This window comes from Hyperolius riggenbachi, chromosome 1, assembly GCF_040937935.1.
Source record: "Hyperolius riggenbachi isolate aHypRig1 chromosome 1, aHypRig1.pri, whole genome shotgun sequence".
Taxonomy (NCBI): Eukaryota; Metazoa; Chordata; class Amphibia; order Anura; family Hyperoliidae; genus Hyperolius; species Hyperolius riggenbachi.
In genome coordinates this window covers 459,124,245-459,144,522 of record NC_090646.1, presented here as the reverse complement: position 1 = coordinate 459,144,522, position 20,278 = coordinate 459,124,245, and the positions used below count along the sequence as shown (strand labels likewise).

General features: G+C 41.2%; 1 protein-coding gene across 1 annotated transcript in view; it reads left to right on the top strand.

The window, feature by feature from the left end:
• The window catches only part of LOC137520706 (unconventional myosin-XVIIIb-like), an 816,938-nt gene that overhangs the window by 667,031 nt on the left and 129,629 nt on the right, over positions 1-20,278 (top strand). The window contains exon 40 of the mRNA XM_068238990.1: positions 2,628-2,813. Within this exon, the coding sequence (XP_068095091.1) occupies positions 2,628-2,813 (186 nt within the window). The remainder of the gene's footprint in view (positions 1-2,627; positions 2,814-20,278) is intronic.

The window sequence follows — 20,278 nt, the reverse complement described above, 5'->3', positions numbered from 1 at the left end:
ACGTGTCATAAAATGCCCTTTAAACCACCAGCAAGCAAGAAAATACTCAAAATAAATTTGTCAGCACTTTTTCACCAACTTTTGGGTACTTTTTCAATTGTAAAATTCTGAAAATTAAAGAGAAGATGAAAATTATCTCCTGGGAGATAACTCACCTGGAAAAGTGTCTGCTTTTATTATGCTATGCATAGCATTTATTGCAGAAGCCTAATTCAGATACCCAGAGCCGGTACCAGGTCCTCCAGCACCCAAGGCTGAGACACCAAAGTGCGCCCCTCCATCCCTGCCACCCGAGCCATCAAACACTGATTGCTATTAGACTAAGAGGCGCCACAGGGCCAACAACCTCCCCAACACCTTAAAATATCTAGTTATCTGGCTTGCAGTCACTGCCATGTATCCCCTTTTCTTATTTCTTTCTGCTTCAAACACAATTAGGAATGACAGCTGAATGAATTCTGTGCCCCCTCCTACACTGCACCCTGAGGCTGGAGCCTCTCCAGCCTATGCCTCGGCCCGGCCCTGAGATACCCATATGCAAACTCATAATTCCTTCAATCCTCTCATCTGCAGGAATGCAACAGATTTACATCAGATCAGATGTGCTATATCCATGCCTATCTCTTAGGACTATTTCATACATGAGGCTGAAGGCAGTGAATCCACCACCTGCCAGCTGCTCCTGGGTTACCGGCTGTGCGCTTGATAGCTTCCATCGCATGGAGTCACATCTCACTCGTACACATCAGGATGCAGTTTATTGGCACCATGTAGCTGTACCAAACATTGACTTGCATGGGGCCACATATACTGCCATTTGGCTGAATTAAATTGCAATAGGAAGGCATAAGTTACTAGCAGATGAAACTGAGCTGCCCAACAATTAGGCAGTCTTCTGCATGAAAAATGCCTTACTTCTCAAGGTAGTAGTAATACATTTCATTATCCAGTGCAATTATTGAATGCAAGTACGTATAACTAAAGGTAACTAGTGTTTTAAATGGAACCCAAAGTGTGAAAAATACAGAAACTGCTATCTTCATTTTCTAATAAACAATGCCAGATGCCTAAATTCTGTGCTGATACTGTGCCTCTGATAAATTAAGCCACCGGTGCTGAATGAGCATGCAGGTCTGATGCATTGACTCTGGTCTGACGGCACTGGCTGCATGCTTGTTGCGCTTTGAGTCCTACGGGAGAAAAGCGCTTTACAAATGTTATTGTATTGTATTATTGTATTGTTGCAGGTGTGTGACTCATAAGCAACTAAAGCCAAAAGCTCAGCATGACAGCCAGGCAACTGGCATTGTTTATAAGGGAATGAAGATGGCAACCTCCATATTCCTTGCCTTTAACCTCTTGCTGACCTTGATGACTGAAATCTATGCCTTGTTTATGTCCTGACATTCCTGCCAGGGCATAGCTTTCAATCATCTCCACTACCTTCCCGCTACTATCTGTGCCACTGCACCTGCTTGGACTGTTGTCACGCTGACAACAGAGCTTTTGTGTATGGGTTAGAAGCCATTTTCATTGGATAATGACCGTGTGATTGCTGTGAGTCAGTCACAGGCAGCAATCATTGCTCTTAAAAGGGCACTGACTGCTCTGCTCTGGTCTTAAAGCTGTCAGGTCTGCAAGAGGTTAAGGAGTCAGTAGTAATATAGTAAAACATAACCTTTACAAGTAATGTAAAGATGGCATATAAATACATTAAAGGGACACTATCGATTTACATGTTTTTTTCAATTGAGATAGGAAATGTTTGGGAAGTGCTGCTAAGTGTTGGTGTATACAGCTGAACCCTTATCTCTCTGTTTACTGTTGTCTAATCCCTTTCACACCTTTCTGAAAACAGTCTGCTGAAATTATGATGGCAGACTCAGCCATGGGAGGGGGGGGATGCCCCCCCCCCCTCCCATGGCTGAGTCTGCAGTCAGTCAGAGAGCAGTCAGTGCCCTTGTGTTGGGGGAGATTCCTTTCACAGTGCATCATTAACTATGTGTGCAGAGAGCTCAGTTACAGACAGGCAGAGCTTTCTCTCACAGAGTGCAGAGGAAATGTATCTTATGTGCAGCATAAACATCTGTAATTGTGTGTGTGAAACCTGATATATGAAAACAAAAGTCTATAAGTTAATCTGCTTCAATATGACACTGTGCTTAGCATATCAGGTTGCAGATTCTTACAGATTCACACATCTGCAAGTGAGACATTCCAAATGTAGCTAAAATTCTACACACAATGAATTACAGCATTTGCCTCTGATATTTAACATGAAAAGTAGGAAAATGTTTACACAGCTACTTAGAAATTATTTGTACATTGTCATTTTAGAACACATGGTTTGATAGAGTTCCTTTAAGTTTGCCTCAGTATCACAAAATGTGACCAGAGCAAGATTATTTTTATTTATTTCCGAATGCCCAATATCTTCCAATGCAATTGTTTATGTTATATGGGAGCAGAGAACTAAATTTTGCTTATCGAAACCAATGATATAATTACACTTACTTTCTCCGTTGGTTTCCTCTGTTTTCATTATATAATGTGTTTATGTGTAGAGCTCATTTGATATTGAAATGTTTATATGTATATTTATTATATTATTCTGTCTCTGCATCCAGATGTTGATTTTACGATTGCGAGACAATATATTAAAAATGGGTGAAGAGTTGGAAAAGGCAGCAGAATCTGAAGCTCGAGAGAAAGAAAATGCCAAGTATTATCAGATGCGTATGGAGGAAATGAAGGCCGAGATGAATGAGCTGATGCAGCGAGAGATGGAGGCTAGCCGAAGACGTGTGGAACTGGTAAGCTTCTATTTTTTTCAAAGCGTGACTTAGGTCTAATAAAGAAAGGATCCCACTTTATCCAAAAGTCATAGTTGCAACCGTGTTTTAGGCCTTAGTATATAAAATACCAACTTTTTCAAAAAAAAAATTATATAAGTGTTTGAAAAGATGTTTCAGTAACAGTTTTGTGCTGAATAATCTCTGTCTGATGCTCTGGGCTCGAATCTCATCTCTTCTTGTTCAGTAAACCAGTATCTATTCAGTAAGGAGTCCTTGGGCTAGGATCCCTAACACTGCTACTGCTTACTGAGCACACCCTAATGGCTGCAGCACTTTGAGTCTGCCAATGAGAAAAGAGCAATATAAATGTTATTTGTTTTGTCTTGAATTGCTATGCTTATAAATATATATCCTTCATAACAACTGATTTGCTAAAGTTTATCAAAGGCTACTCAGGGTTTCAACAATCCTGGCCTTGACCTATTGAAATGTTTTTGCTATTAGGTTACAAAAGTATGCAAATCTCTCGAGGGCCATATCATACCACAGTGAAGTTTGTTAAAAGGACAGTGAAATGCAGTAGCAGTGTTGCAGGTGTAGCTGCATGGTTGTTCCTACTGTAAGAGGTTTTAGTAAAGTAAAACACATTCCAATTGCAGCTGTGTGTTTATGATTTCCAAGCTGACACATCATTGCATTCCAGAGGATTTGGAGGTGTGTTTAGCTTCCAAGGACAATGATGGTTGATTTGCATATTTCAGCAGTGATGCACTGGGAGACATCTCGGAGCTCACTCCAACCTGAATTATCACAAATACTTTCTGTTTTAAGAAAGCAAACTTTTGTTTTCCATAGCATTTTAGTAAAAGGGCTTTTTGGACCATTGTAGCTCCTTACACACTCCAATGAGTTCTGGTTCACCATGAGCTTGCTGGTTAGTCTGACTTAATTTGTAAAACTTATTTTTAAATCATTTGTTTTTATCAATCCTGTCCCTGGTTTGGTGGACTAGAGATGAGCTTTGGATTTTGTTTTGGATATTTACCTAAACATCACATGATCAATTTGTGTTCAGTTGAACTGAAAAGATGTTCATGGTCATAATATAGTTCATTGTGGACCTCTGCAGTAATCTGAAGGACTTCAGCAGTCCCCTGGGTTTGGTGCCAACTTGGTGGTCACCAAAATGGTGGTTTTGTTGCTTTTTATAATGGATGTAACCCAAGTAGTGGATCTAGAAGAAAACAAAGTCTCAGTTTGCCTACCAAATTCACAGCCAAATCACTGGTTGGTCAGGGCACGATGGCCAATCAATGGCTTAGCTGTGAATGAGGCAGCCAATTAGAAGCATTGTTTTGCTCTGAAGTTTTGCCCCAGAATGAAAAGTTTATAAAAGGAGCCCAGTGTCTCTATTATAGCTGAAACCAAAATGGTGGCTGTATGGTGGGATTCTGGCAGTCTATCTGTTTGTACCAATTCCCATGGGAGCATAAAAGCCAAGCCCTCTTGGCCCAAGTACCTCATCTAAACATTAAGTGGTAAAGATTTAAAAAAAAAAAACTCTACTCATGGCAACAGTAAAACGTGTTTAAAGTGTATTTAGAATAAAGCCTCATGCACATGTACAAGGCATGTTGCCCCTTGGAGATCAATGGACCAAGGTTGACAGAGACATTGTTAGCCTGCAGACTAGTGACATGTTCTGTTCCTATGTGGAGTGGCAGAGTGCCGTGGGTGTGACGTCATGTAGTGGGTAGGGTAGGTGGAGAGAACAAAAACAAAAGGTTGGGACTGTTGATGTTGTGCACATGCTGGATCCTTGGTGGATCCTTCTTGTTTTGGTTATACTCAGACCTGGGTATCTTCAGTGCAGATTGAGGGTTTATTTTATTTATTTTGGTTGGAATTATAGTTTACATTTTTAAAGGAAATACAATCTCCCAATTATGAATAGCAAATGACTCTTAAATAATGCTGATTTAATGCATTTGTATGCAAATTTGTTGGAAATTCATGCAACTTGGCAATGGACCAATCAAAAGCTGCATTTGACTAATCTATTTGCAAGCAGCACTTATTTGCATAACATTTACTCACACTACACACACATCCCTACCCCTAGCCAAGCTAATTATTATGAAAGGCTACTTTTATAAGGTGTTGCCGCAACAGTAATTGGTTCAAAATGAATCAATGAGGGATATGGATTCGGTGGTTTGAGTAAACGGCTACCATTTTGCTATAAAAAAAAACACTTTCTTTGGAAGTTTCCTTGTTAGGTAACTAGTGGGTGGAAGATGTGTGATATGATTGATTGTCTGCTTAGAAACAACTCCACTTTGTGCAATCAATAGTTTTATATGAAACACCTGTTCCCTCAGTAAGCTGTGCTTAATAAAAGTGGCAATAACAAATGCAAACATTGAGAGAGTTAAGCCTTGTTTCCATTTGTGCGCTGCTTGCAAAGCATTTGGCCATTCATCATATACAGTAACCCACAGCACTTGAATTGCTTACTGATGTGGTGCAGATCCCATTCATTATAATGAATGGAGGCACACTGCATTGTACACAAAAATGCATGCGACCATGTGTTACAATACAGCGCTGAAGTGCAACACATGGATGGAAGCATCACACAGTGCAGTTTATACACTTCTGATGTGCTTGTGTGTTGCGCACACTGAGCGTTGCTGAAACGCGACCAGCAATGCACAAGTGGAAATAAGTCCTTAGTGATTTGTCTCCAAAAACAGTGCTTCGCTTTGCAACTTATGGTGTGGCTTAAAACAACAACAATTTTGTTTGGTAATCTGATCCACAAAGTACTGCAACAAAATGTAGCAAATGGTATCTGTGAAATGAAAACCATAAAAGAGAAAGCCATCCATGTTACAAAAGTATAACGTAACTCGCTGATCTGATAAATATATGATCTCTCTATTGAGTGCAAAGCAAAATATTAAGCACATTTAAAACTGTTAACAACAGGGATTAGGAGGGTACAGAGCTTATAATGGTGGTCAGTGCTGTGCAGGCAGACAAAAGACCATAAATCATTTGAAAACAAAGTCATTTGCACCAAAAGCCGTATTGCAAAAAAACAAAAACAAAAAAACCAACAATTAAAGCCACTGTAGATCTGCATCACTTGGGTAACATATCCTGAACTAAATGTGCCCATACACTTACTTGATTTCCCACCGATAGACAGCAAATTCGATCACTGTGATCGAATCTGCTGTGACATTGATACGCAAAAGCTGACCGATCGACCGATTTCCATCCAAAATCGATCAATCCTGTTGATCTGTCCGTGTGAAAAATGTCGCTTGATTTCCGGCGGGTTGGGAGTGCATCAATAGCGGCTTTCGAATGTCCGATGACTGATGCTAGATGCAATACATTACCTGTTCCGCCGGGGCGTGTCCCCGCTGTCCTTCCCCACTCTGGGCTCCAGCTGGCTTCACTTTACTTCCTGTCTGGGGGGGGGGGGGTTTAAACAGCAGAGCGCCCTCTACTATTTAAACTTCCCCCAACAGGAAGTAAAGTGAAGCTGGAGCCCAGAGCGGAGAAGAGACAGTGGAGACCGGGGGACTCGCGCCAGCCGGATCAGGTAATGTATGCTGGGGGAGGCGGCATCGAAAGCTCCACAGATTGTGAATCGATTTCATAGTGAAATCGACTCAAAATTTGTGTGCAGTTTAGGCAGCCAATAGATCCCTCTGTGATTAGATTAGATCACAGAGGGATCTATCTGCTGGTCGATCAGGTGGCAATCGACCAGTGTATGGCTGCCTTAAAGTGAACCAGAAATGAAGCATCCTCATGTATTTTACCACATATATCAGTGGGAACATTAGAGAAAACACCTACCCTGCTCTCTGTTTCATTATTTACTGTTCAGATTGCATCTAACCAGCCCTGATAAAATCCCAGACAGAGTATTCAGTCTGGCTTTGCTATAATGACTCAGCTATAATGATTCCTGAGCAGGGCCACAAGGTGGCAGGCTTCGGTTTGAAAAGACAGCACAGAAGACAGCTATAGACTATACTCAGCTGTAAAGATTCCTTAACAAAGCCAGACTGAATGCTCAGTCTGGGATTTTATCAGGGCTGATTAGATGCAATCTGAACAGTAAATAAGGAAACAAAGAGCAGGGTAGCTGTTTTCTCTAATGTTCCCACTGATATATATGGTAAAATACATGAGTGTGCTTCATCTCTGGTTCACTTTAAGTGTCCCAAGACATGACAAGCTAAGGGCAAGATGGAAAAGCACAATGTCAGAAAGTAGAGTATATTCATAAAAGTAGGTACTTACTACAGAGAGCAGGCGGCACAAACGCTCCCCCCCCCCCCCCTACCCGATCACTTAATGCATTCCGTGGTTCCTCAGCTTTCTCAAACCAAATGGTATCTGTGAAACTCAAGGAAGACAGATTGTTCAAGACAAGAAAAATGTGTCACTAATTTTTGGCAATCATGGTGTAAGCATTGGTGGTTGGGAGACAACAAGAAAATATGCATTTGTGCCACAATATTAGGATACAAGGATGCAAACTTGTAGAAATAAAACATGTTAGGCTCATGTAATTACAACAGGCCCTTCTCTTACCAAAAGGAAAGAAAACACACAAAAAAAGTTATCACAAATCATCAATCACAAAACAACATAATTCTATTCAAAATATAACATATGTCCTTAAGCACAATACAATTAACTCCAGTCACATTTACAATCACTGATCATCAGGCATAGTACATTAACATCCACATAAAAGTGTAGCGGCACAGAACCCTGGAAGAAACGTTTTAAAGCCTATTTATGAAGTGGAGTCAAAAATGCAAGCTGCCTGTCAGCCCACATTTACAGACTTATTATGCCAAAAAGTGCCTACATCCAATTTACAGTAATGGGGCACAGTGCTGAATTGCATCTGTCTGCAAGAATAGCTCTGCCACCAAATGAGTTGCCAGGAAGCATTAGGTCACCGGTTATTGCTTTTGTCTTCAATTCAGAAGGTTGCTTTTAGATAAGCCCGTGGCTGACAACCACAACCATCATTTTGAAGCAGAGTATGGGCTATTATCCCCCCTCTTTCATTGGTATACCAGGTTACTTTGGGAGAATCAAACAAGTGGAAGGCAGCAGGAAACCTATGAATATTCCCACACACTACATCAGTGCTGAGATTCACAAGAAGAGATCAGACGATATTTCTGTTAGGGTGCGTTCACACCGTATCCATTGCTTTGCATAATAGTTCTGCATACAGACATCTACATATACTGTATATTATTTATGTAAGCTTTAGTATGTTTGGCCTAAGAGTAATTATGGAAACCTTTCCTTAATGTGACACTGAAGCGAAAAACAAAAAAAGTTATGTTATATTAAATTGTATGTGTAGTGCAGATAAGTTATAGAACATTAGTAGCAAAGAAAATCATCTCATATTTATTTTAAGTTATATAGCTGTTTTTATTTTTTATAACATTGCATCATTCTGTCATATATGCAATTTACAAACCACACTCTGTATTTTGAACTGTGAAACAGAGCAGAGCTAATGACCCTTTGAACTTTCTTGCATTTAAACCTTATCTGACACTGTCTCTCATTGTTTCTTTGGTGTACAAGTTCTTCAGAAAACAGGACTGTCTTTGACCCAAGTTGGGTTGTAGAGATCAGAGAGGCCCTTTTGCATAGATAACTGTAGTTACTTAACTCTTCCTGTGCTGGAAAACAAAGTGAGACTCTTTTCTTTGCTACTAATGTTCTATTTCTTAGCTGTAATACACATATAATTCATTATCTCATAAGTGTATTGTCACTTCAGATTCCCTTTAAGTATATTAGAGTAGTGAGCTTCAGGAAATGCTATAGAGGAAAAAATACATATTGCTTCACATCCCAGCGGATTGCAATCTATCAGAATCTAATTCCAGGAGCCTGGAAAACAAAAAGGGACGGATAGACACTCTATCATGGACTGCGCAGTGCACACCCTTCAGCATTTGTGGCGTTAAATGTCAGGATGATTGCATCAAAGTTGCTATTTGCATTCTCTCCAGTGAGAAGCTATGACCTTAACTCAGTCTGACTTCTTTTTATTACCTTGATTTGGAACACTATTCCTTGTAATAACTGATTGCTGTCAGGCCAGCGTATTAAACACTGCATGCCGGTATTAGCTCATAAACTAAATCTCCTGGGTTAGCACATAGTTTGGAAAGAGGAAATTGCTCTTATTCGCTCCATCAGATGCCAGTGACTGTCTAATGTCAGGGAGTGCTGAAAGCTTGGAACAAGGGAGAATTACATTAACATGTGTTGACTGATAGCAAATTATTCCCTGTATTACATTGTTCAGTGGAAATATTATATAACAGATGTAAAGGATGAAATTTGGCTGCTAAATAGGCAGAAATATATATATATTTTTCTTGGTGTTTTACGCCCATTGTGTGTTGGAATTGGCTTTTTGAAGTGTTTAATTTGTATCCATTGAAGCAGAAGTGATAAAGTTGAACAGTCAAATACAGTTTTGGGGCTGCCAAGTGGTTTGGTGACCATATAGTTACAAGAGCAGACCCTTAACAAGAGACACTTTATTCTTACTGCATAGTAAGTATCCTAATCATTTTTACTAATCTTTGTGTATGGTATTTAACATTTGTTTTTGGAGTGTTCAAACATGTATGGACTCATTCATTATATGTGGCTGGATAGTGTACTGGTTAAGGGCTCTGCCTTTGACATGGGAGACCAGGGTTCAAATCCTGGCTAGGTCAAGTACCTATTCAGTAAGGAGTTCAAGGCAAGACTCCCTAACACTGCAGGGTGGCCTCTTGAGCGCGTCCCAGTGGCTGCAGCTCTTGAGAGCTTTGAGTCCGACAGGAGAAAAGCGCTATACAAATGTTCAGATTATTATTATGTATTTACTTTTTTTGTCTTTTTACTTTCTTTCTCAGCTAATAATGTAATATTCATTGCAGCCAAGTTAGTAACAGTAGTTTGTAAATTATTTTTCTTTTTTACTACCTGTGTGCCTGAAGACATTAAGAGACAAGTGAAATTAGAGGAATATGGAGGCTGCCATATGTCATTTGTCAGTTTTAAACAATTTAGGCCTCAATTCACTAAGCTTAACTCCTGTCTTTAATAACTCTTCTGAGCTGTTTTACAGTTATCACAATTATATCACCATGATGATAACTGTAAAACAGCTCAGAATAGTTATTAAAGACAGGAGTTAAGCTTAGTGAATTGAGGCCAGTTGCCTGATATCCTGCATGCATCATTAGTGAATCACAGCCCTGAAACAAGCATGCGGCAAATGCAGTTAAAGAGGAACTCCAGTGAAAATAATGTAATAAAAAAAAGTGTTTCATTTTTACAATAATTATGTATAAATGATTTAGTCAGTGTTTGCCCATTGTAAAATATTTTAAATCCCTGATTTATATACTGACATCTATCACATGGTGACATTTTTACTGCTGGCAAGTGATGTAGCTGCTGCTTGCTGTTTTGGCAGTTGGAAACAGCTGTAAACAGCTATTTCCCACAATGCAGCAAGGTTCACAGACTGGAAACTGTCAGTACGTACTCAGAATTTCTTTGTGGGAGGGGTTTCACTACAATATCAGCCATACAGCGCCCCCTGATGGTCTGTTTGTGAAAAGGAATAGCTGCGTATAATGTGGGCGCTTTATAAATACAATAAATAAATAAAAATAAATAAATAAAATAAAAGGGGGTATCAGCTACTGATTGGGATAAAGTTCAATTCTTGGTCGGAGTTTCTCCTTAAGCATCTGATATGCATGCTCATTCAGAGTGTATATACAAATGTAGTAGAGGCAGAGGATCAGCACGTCAGCCAGGCAATGTAAATAGTTCTTGGATTGCACAAGTGCCGGAATCACATCTCCAAAGACTCAGTTTATGACTTGAAAGTTTGATTGGTCATAGTGGTAAATCTCCCTTTGGGCAGGTGGGAGAAGAATGATGCGTGATCAATGGCCACATAGCGTTCCACTAGATCAAGCAGTTGTAACGATCTGTGCATGCAGATTATTTTTGTGACTAAGCTTGAACAGAAGATCACATTGCAGGAAATTCTGAGGTCTGAACAATGGATTATAAAATGAAAAAATATGTTTATTTACCAAAATGCAATATATACTGTATATACATATGAAAACACACAGCCAAAATGCACAGTGCACACCAAATCCCAGAATACCAGTCCTAACTAACTAACTAAATATACTTTATACAAGGCAATATCCGAACACAGAATCATATGAATATGTACATGAACATTGTAACATAAACGGCTGGCCACAGTAGTCAGACAAACATAAGATCAAAACATCAGATATTATAACAGCAGGCAAAAGAATAGTTAGACAGGCAGAAGATCAATACCAGGAAATCAGATGATCAGGAAGAGGGAACAAGAACTAATGACCAGATAAGCAAACAAACAAAACAAACACAGAACATTTATATTGCGCTTTTCTCCTGGCGGACTCAAAGCGCCAGAGCTGCAGCCACTAGCACGCGCTCTATAGGCAGTAGCAGTGTTAGGGAGTCTTGCCCAAGGTCTCCTACTGAATAGGTGCTGGCTTACTGAACAGGCAGAGCCGAGATTCGAACCCAGGTCTCCTGTGTCAGAGGCAGAGCCCTTAACCATTACACTTTCCAGCCACACCGCCAAGCAAGGCAACAAGCCCAATGATCTAGCAATTCCCTTATGGCAGGAGCAGCCTTAAATTTGCTGCATGTTAGTCATGTGACCAACAAGTGCATAGTTCCAAAATTCGAAAAGAGACATCTGCTAATTGACAGCGAAAGTCCGCACCAAAGTTCATTAGTACTGCCACCAGCAAAGCAATAGACTGGAGCCACAGATCATGACAACACATGTACCGTATGTTAAAATCTATTGAGCTTGAGTGTGCAGTGTAGAGTAGAAATCAATCTCCATCTGATTAATGCTTCCCTGATATAAAATCAATCAGCTTGGCACATAGGGCTGTAATTGACATGTGTATATCTAGTTTATGTCTGTTTCACATTGGAAGCTGAAGGCGGTGAATGCCCTTCCTTTCATTTGCTCCGATCTGCTCTGATTGCGTCACATCTTAATCTGGCCATGACTGTACTCAGATGTGACATGATTGCATTTCTTACTGCTAGCTAACCACTCCACATGTGACACACTGACATGCATGGAGTTACAGACATGATGCCATTACTTACTGCTGGCTATCCGCTCCACATGTGACACACTGACACGCATGGGGTTACAGACATGATGGCATTTCTTACTGCTGGCTATCCGCTCCACATGTGACCCACTGAAGCGCATGGAGTTACAGACATGATGGCATTTCTTACTGCTGGCTATCCGCTCCACATGTGACACACTGACACGTGTGGGGTTACAGACATGATGGCATTTTTTACTGCTGGCTATCTGCTCCACATGTGACACACTGACAGGCATGGGGTTACAGACATGATGGCATTTCTTACTGCTGGCTATCAGCTCCACATGTGACACACTGACACGCATGGGGTTACAGACATGATGGCATTTCTTACTGCTGGCTATCCGCTCCACATGTGACACACTGACACGTGTGGGGTTACAGACATGATGGCATTTTTTACTGCTGGCTATCCGCTCCACATGTGACACACTGACAGGCATGGGGTTACAGACATGATGGCATTTCTTACTGCTGGCTATCCTCTCCACATGTGACACACTGACAGGCATGGGGTTACAGACATGATGGCATTTCTTACTGCTGGCTATCAGCTCCACATGTGACACACTGACACGTGTGGGGTTACAGACATGATGGCATTTTTTACTGCTGGCTATCCGCTCCACATGTGACCCACTGTTTCGCATGGGATTACAGACACAGCCATTCAGCTGCAATAAATTACAGCCAATAGTTGCTTAGTGGCAGGCAGATGGGATGCTGAACTGCCCGACAAGCACACTCCCACTTGAAATAGGGCTTTTTACTGGTACTTACACCACTAGGGCAGCGCACATTACACACAATAGGGCGCACAAAATTAGAGCAAGCCATGGTACATGAGTAATGCTCACATTCTATGGTAATGGACATTATGCTGCTTGTGCAACATGCATTACCATAGCTATGCAACCCACACTACTCTAATGGCATAAGTACCGGTGAAAATGCCATGCCCTGTCTGCACAATGCAATTTTATTGTTAGTTAGCAAACTGACCCCAAAGAGCCTAATTCCTTTAGAAAAGTTTGCAACTATCTGGCTTGTGCACAGTCTTTTTAAATAAACAGGCTATTTATGTGCTTTTTGCTTAGAAATTCATGGGAAAGCTTTCCCAGTGTATCTGTATGTTCGAGAAACTGTTAAAAAAATAAGTAGATGTATATTTGTCTGATAGATTTGAAAATATGTATATTTTTTATGTTGGCATAAAAATTATATGATGCAAGTTAAAAACGGAGAAAAACAAAGTGTGAGCAGTAAAAAAGTATTTCTCCTTGAAAGACATGTTATCTCAAGAGATTCATGCTGATATTGTTTATTTACATTAGTATTTGTCAAACATCATGACTTTTTCTTTAGCTGCAAATAGAAATGTAAATACACAGAATTCGGCTCCAGCGAGGCGATAAGATGGTGATCTCTCACTTCTACCAGACAGACCAGGTACCTGGCTGTCACCATAGGAACCATAAATATTTTGTTTGTTTGTTTGAGCTAGCCAAATGCTGAACAAGCTTTTTCTAACATGTTTTCAGGAAATAAAAAGGGGAGGGGGGATCACAGTTGTTATGTCAGCTCCAAGACTCAACCTGAGAATAGAGCAGCCCAGTGCCATTGATGTCAAATGACAGGTTAATTGAAAGAGACTGTAAGGATCCGTACTGTAGCGTGTTCTGTCCGTTGCAGTGGAGCTGCAAACGGACAGTTCTGGCTTATCTGCTTGCATTCGGTTGTGCATTCGCAATAAGTCTCATTGTCATTTGCAATCGCTCTGCAGTTCTGGGCAGCTCAGGATGCTGTCATAATTCCACCAATTGCTTGTTGCAGCAGAGCTGCGGCCAGATAGCCCTGGATTTCCTGCATGCATGTTGTTACATAATACTGCATGTATTTCTTATGGGAGTCCTTTGCATTCACAGCCAGCTATCAAATGGTAATCAAGCCAGCTCAGGAATGAATGATTACCATTCAGCTGTGTGGGAATTTGCATACCTGCATCCATTGGCTGATGCCGGCATAAAAGTCTGCCTCCCATTCCATACCCCGCCAGACATAGCGTTCAGCTCTCTGAGTTGTCATTGGGTCTATGCTGTGAAAGTTGTTATTGTAAATGTATAATGTCTTGCTCTGTATTGTCATGTCTGCTGAACGTTTGCTGACCTGCGGGGGTCAGTGAAGTCCTTCTGATCCTGATAGCTTGGATTCTGCCAGCACCCTGTTGGTGACTGGTAGTATTCCTTCTAGCCTTGTTCTTGAGGATGAACTATAGCAGCGGTTGCCATTAGTTCTTCATGTTAGTCTTGTCTATCTCAGTGTGAATGTTGCCGTCACTGAAACAGCGACTAGATTGGCTGAGCATTCCGTCTGTCTGTCTGTTGTCTGTCTTGTTAATTGTCATTACCTGTGCTTTAGCTAGTGAGTTATTTGAGAGCTACATTTCATATATTGTGCATCAGCACAATATATATGTACTCTAGTCAGTCAGTATTGTATTATTGTATTATTGTAATATTGTATTGTGTACCGACTTTTGCCTGCCTCTCGACTACGAATCTGCCTATTCCTTCCAATACGACTGACGTCTGATTTAATGTGTATTACCCAAGCCTGTTACCGACTACATCTGTTGTGTATTGGATCACATAGCATCTAGCCTGATAGGAGGCCCAGAGCTGCAGTTGCTCTGGGCAATCTTGCTCCCTTGTTCATTACTCCTGTGTCCATCTGTGGAGCCTCTTCCATTATCCAGCTACTAAGCCTTGTTGCGCTGGGTGGTCAGAAAGTATGACCCCCAGAATTACAGAGACCTTTTGAAAATAAACAGTTACATAAAAATGCATACTCACCTGACTGAGCTGCCTTTTCTTATACTCTTCCTCCTTGTCTTTTTCTATGTTAGTGGACATGTTAGTGACTGACCTCAATACAGTATGCTCCACTGGCTGCATCCAAATGCACATGATCGTTCCCCTGCTCTCTAAATTGGAGCAAGGGGTGGGGAGATGCTCCCCAGAAACTTGGCATCAGCCCATACAAAGTATTTGCAAGTGTGGGATGTAATCCAGTGGTCCAAACAAAAGTTAGAGAGGCTCTCAAATGACCTGGGTGTTGGAGCTTGCATGGATTCACCTGTGTATCGACAGGAATTTGTAAAAGAGCTGTGCTGGATTGGATACTGTAATCCAGCAGTACTTATGCCAGTTACATAGCATGCATTAAGCAATAAGTGCAAATTTGTAATTACAGTAGTTTCTCATTTATTCGGCACAGGCCGCAATTGCCTAATGCCGGATATGATGCTTGCCGGTAGCTTGAGAAGTCAAGAATCTACTGTTAAATATAACACTAACCTCCCCCTGTTGACTAAAGGCAGAGTATTGCACAGTATAAATGACTTACGAATGCTCCAGGGGCTGGTCTTCTTCTGTCCTGTAGCTCCCAGAGGCTTTGCGGCATCCTCCATACACAGCTCCAATGCGTCATATGACTAAATGTGGATCAGGTGACACGTCAGGAAGCCATTAGAGGACGCTGCAAAGACTCTGGGAGAAACAGGAGAGAAGAAGACCAGCGCCTGGAGCATTCATAAGTCACCACTGCTAACTGTAGCAGGAATGCCCCCATTCTCCCCCCCCCCCCTCCCCCAACCAGGCATACCAGTTAGCTGAGTCTGCTGGATGCCTGGATTCCGGTTAACCGGGGCTCTACTGTAGTATGTATGCAAAAAGCAATGTTTACATCCTTTCACAAATCAACACTTTGCTCTTAAAGTAATAGTGTACACATAATTTTAATGTATAGACTTTTAATTTTAGAGAACAGTGCCTCTCAGCCTCCATTTCAGCCATAGTGTGCATGCACCCGCGCAGCCTTGCATGCACAGTGAACCTTCCTGACACAGAAGCACGGAGCAAGGCAGAAGGAGGGCACAGGGGCACAAGGGTTTAATTATGTGGGATTGGTAGATGATGAGTCCAGTGGAATATTTAGTAGTACTAACATTGTTTCTAAAAATGTGCAGTTCTACCATTGTTTTGTAAAATATGTTGTTATGTGTGTAATACACATAAAGTATGTATGTAACATGTATCATAACATAGATTATAAAATCCCAAATATGCTTTCCAATTTGAAACTGAGGGTGTTGCACTTAAATAGTGGCACATTTTGCTAGGATATTGTTCCATTGAGAGGTGTACCACTACTTATCTTTACCTCACAGGGACTTGGATACTTGCACAATTAAATACACTAATGATCATTTATTTTTGTATAAAAACAAAAAGTAAGAAAAATATCTGTCGGTTATTTTTAAACCCAAAAATGTAATATATAGACTCATTTTTAAGGTAAGCAAGGACTAAACGGGGCAAAGGGACCTACCTCTTTGAAAAAGTTTAGCAGTAGAGTACTGTATATTAGCAGTATAGCAGTTTACCCAAAAGCTTACTCTTTTTCTTTTAAGTTAGCCAATTAATGTAAAAGTGTGTTTTTTGTTTTGTTTTTGTTGTGTTGCAATTTTCTAAAAAATTACGGATTGGCAAACGTTATCCTATGTGTTACAAAACACATTAATGGAAAACGTTAAAAATGTATCCTTACCTGTACTCCTTGCAAATAGCATCTGCCAGTCTTCCACAGTGCTATCAATATAATATAATTGTAAGCATTCCAGTGTTTTAAACCCAGATGTTCTTCCACACGCATACAAATATCATGTTACATTTAGTATTCAGCAAGTGTTGAGATAATAGTTATCTGTATTTCGTGTGTGTCCATCCATATTTATTAAAACATGTTGTTATTTTCTGAAAAATGCACCATGAAAAATATGCAGAAGCACACCATAGCTTACAGTAAAACATTTTCAATCATTCCATGCAGATAGGCCTGGGCCAGACAACTATAAATGAAGGTTTCAATCTTCTTTCATGTATTCAAAACTTGGTTTTGTATAGATTTCCACAGTAGTCCTCTTAATAATTAAAACCTATTTAGCCTCCGAGGTTTAATTCACTGGGCAGATAAGTGAAAGATAGTAGTCTATATAGGTCAAAAATGTCATGCATTTAGAATTGCTTTTTAGTTGAGATCAAACACAGGAATGTTCAAGAAGGGATTCAGCACTATCCATAATCTATGCTCGGCTTGGGAGGAAAATGGTAAAAAGGTCTCACATGCCAGTGTAAGGCTAGGTTCACAGTAGGAGATCAAAATGTAATGGAGGGTAAACGTTGCATTGCACATTTTACAAGCGTTACATTGCATAGAGTGAGGCATACAGCCAATTAAAAGTATGCTTCACTGCCACTCTTAACGCACACGTTATGTGGTAACACACTGCATGCACTCTGCTGGGATACTGCAGTCTGTTGAATTGTATCGCAGTGGATGCACTCTGAACATCACATCCTCTATAATAAAACCCTAATATCTCTGCGTCCGATGTCCCTGTGTGTGTCCCACATTTGCAGGGACGCAGAGACACTGAGAGAGAGTGACGCGCGGCAAGGGATGACGGGCGAAGGGGTGGACGTGCCGGCGGGCGGGCACAGCGATCACGCACGCGGTGGGAGTGCATTGCGTGCGTGCGCGGCAGAAATGTGCAGCCGCATGCGCAGTGACAGACCTAGCTCGTTTTTAAATGGGCTTAGGTCCACTAGTAAACCTATAATTGCAATGCAATTTTGTGTGTTAAAATGCCACCATTACATCGCACTGCAAGGCCCGGCTGTGAACTTAGCCTATGTAGTGGTGGTAAGCCAAGGAAGAACGAGTGGAACATGCCTTCTTTTACTCAGTCCCTCCTTGGTGCACAGTCTTCAGAAATGCAATCCAGTTGTATGTTTCTTTTTATCTATTTTTCTTTTTCACTGTGACTTTTGGTTAAAGTATTCATAGACTAGAAAGTAATAAACATCAGTATGATTAGAGAAGATTTACAATGATGTGCCCCTAAAGGGACAGGTAAGTATTAATGGTTAATTAAGAATATTAAAGGACTTTTTTCGTGGTTATGTTTTTTAAGTGTTTGTGTGTTTATTTACTTTTAACTCTTAAAGGAAATGGGTAAGGGGTACAAGTACCCCTATACTCATTTCTCCTGGGAGGGGGGGTGGGCATCTGGGGGACCCCTTTTTAAAGGGGACTCCCAGATGCCACCATGAACCCCCCCCCAGGAAATCGCTGCCTCCACCTCCACCGCCCATCGGAGGTGGAGAAGAGTCTCTTGTCCTTAGATTGGACAAGGGCTCGGAGGGGGAGGGGAAAGCTTGGCTGCCCCTCCCCTTCCAAGACCCCTCAATCCATGGACCATGCGGGTTGGTATAGTCAGGGTGCGGAGCCCCACACGGCCGGTGCTCCACATTCTGGCTATACCAGCCTGCATGGGGGACAAGGGGTTAAAGAGGTCTGGGAGGGGGGACCCCATGTCGTTTTTTTTTTATATTTCCCACACTCAGAACGAAGTAAGTAAAACTCTTCCCACTTGGGGGAATCTATGAAAATAATACCCTATTGTTACCTGTGCAAAAAAACTGACATTTTCCGCATTTAAAAGACATTTTTCCCCTTGAAACTTAAAAATCGATTTTCTTAAAAACTACAAGGTCTTTTTGAAAAAAAAAATGTTTTCCTCTTATTCCCACTGATCCCCTTAATATACCCTGGGAATTTGGTGTTCCTAAATTTTAAGCAGGCTTTGCTATTAACCGTTAAAGTCAGTGGGTTTTTAAATGTATACATTTTTCCTTTGAAACTTTAAAATCGATTTTCTGAAAAACTATAAGGTCTTTTTGAAAAAAAAAAATTCCTCTTATTCCTTCTGATCTCCTTAATATATTCTCCAAATTTGAGGCTCTTAGCAATTAAAGGGGCTTTGCTATTAACCCTTAAAATCGGCGGCTTTTTTATATTATACGGGAGCGTAATATTACGCGATTACGGCAGACTGTGTCATTTCAATAGGAGTTTACGGTCTTACGCGTAATTTGTTACGCGTAATAACGTAACTTACGGTCTACGCGTAATTAATTACGTGTGATACCGTAACCTTACACGTAATGCTTACGGTGCATTTGTAGTGAATTACGATGCGTAATTACGCTAATGCGTAATTTCGGCCCAGCACTACTGTGAACAATTATGCAATGACTGGTATTCCAAATGTGCACCTGTCACACACACAGAGGTACCGGGCAGGCACAGTGACACTGCGTGCGCTCACGTAGGTAGGTGGGTGCACTGAAGTGAACAACAGGTAGTAGGTATATGCATTGATGGGTATAACAATGTGCACCTGTCACACACAGACAGGTACCGGACAGGCACAGTGACACTGCGTGTCCTCACGTACGTAGGTGGGTGCACTGAAGTGAACAACAGGTAGTAGATATGTGCAGTGATGAGTATTACAATGTGCAGCTGTCACACACACAGGTAGTCACTGAATGTGCTGGGCCTGGCAGTGGCACACACAGTAGGAATTACCAAGGCTGTCTATGCAACACAAGTGTCAGTGGGACACACACACACACACACACACACACACACACACACACACACACAAAAATAGATCACAAGAAAAAGATTAGCTCTCAAAAGAGCTGTTGAGGGGTGCTTTTTTAGCAATAACAATCAGCAGGGAGCAAGCTAAGAAGCCTACAAGAGCCTAACTAAGCTTTCCCTATGAGAGTCTGCAGCAGCTTTCCCTTCTCTAACTAATGCAGGCACACGAGTGAGTGAAAAGCCTGATGCTGCCTGCCTTTTATAAGGGGGGGTGGGGCTCCAGGAGGGAGTGTAGCCTGACTGGCTACAATGTGCCTGCTGACTGTGATGTAGAGGGTCAAAATTGACCCTCATGATGCACTATGGGGGCGAACCGAACTTCCGGAAAAGTTTGCGGTTCTCCGCGATCGCGAACCCCAGAAGTTCGCCGGGAACTGTTCGCCGGCGAACTGTTCGGGCCATCTCTAGTATGTATTACATTTATGCCTAGAAAAGGACTTTAAGTTAGTGAACATAAAAGACCAATAACCTGTCCTATATACAGTAGGTGTTCCTTTACAGAACTGAAAGTCCTGGCAGAGTGCAGGACACAACAAGCCTTTTTAAGTGCATTTACACAGAGTGTACCATCATCCATATATCCTCTGTGGTCAGATCTCAGGAAACTGTACATCTGGCCCC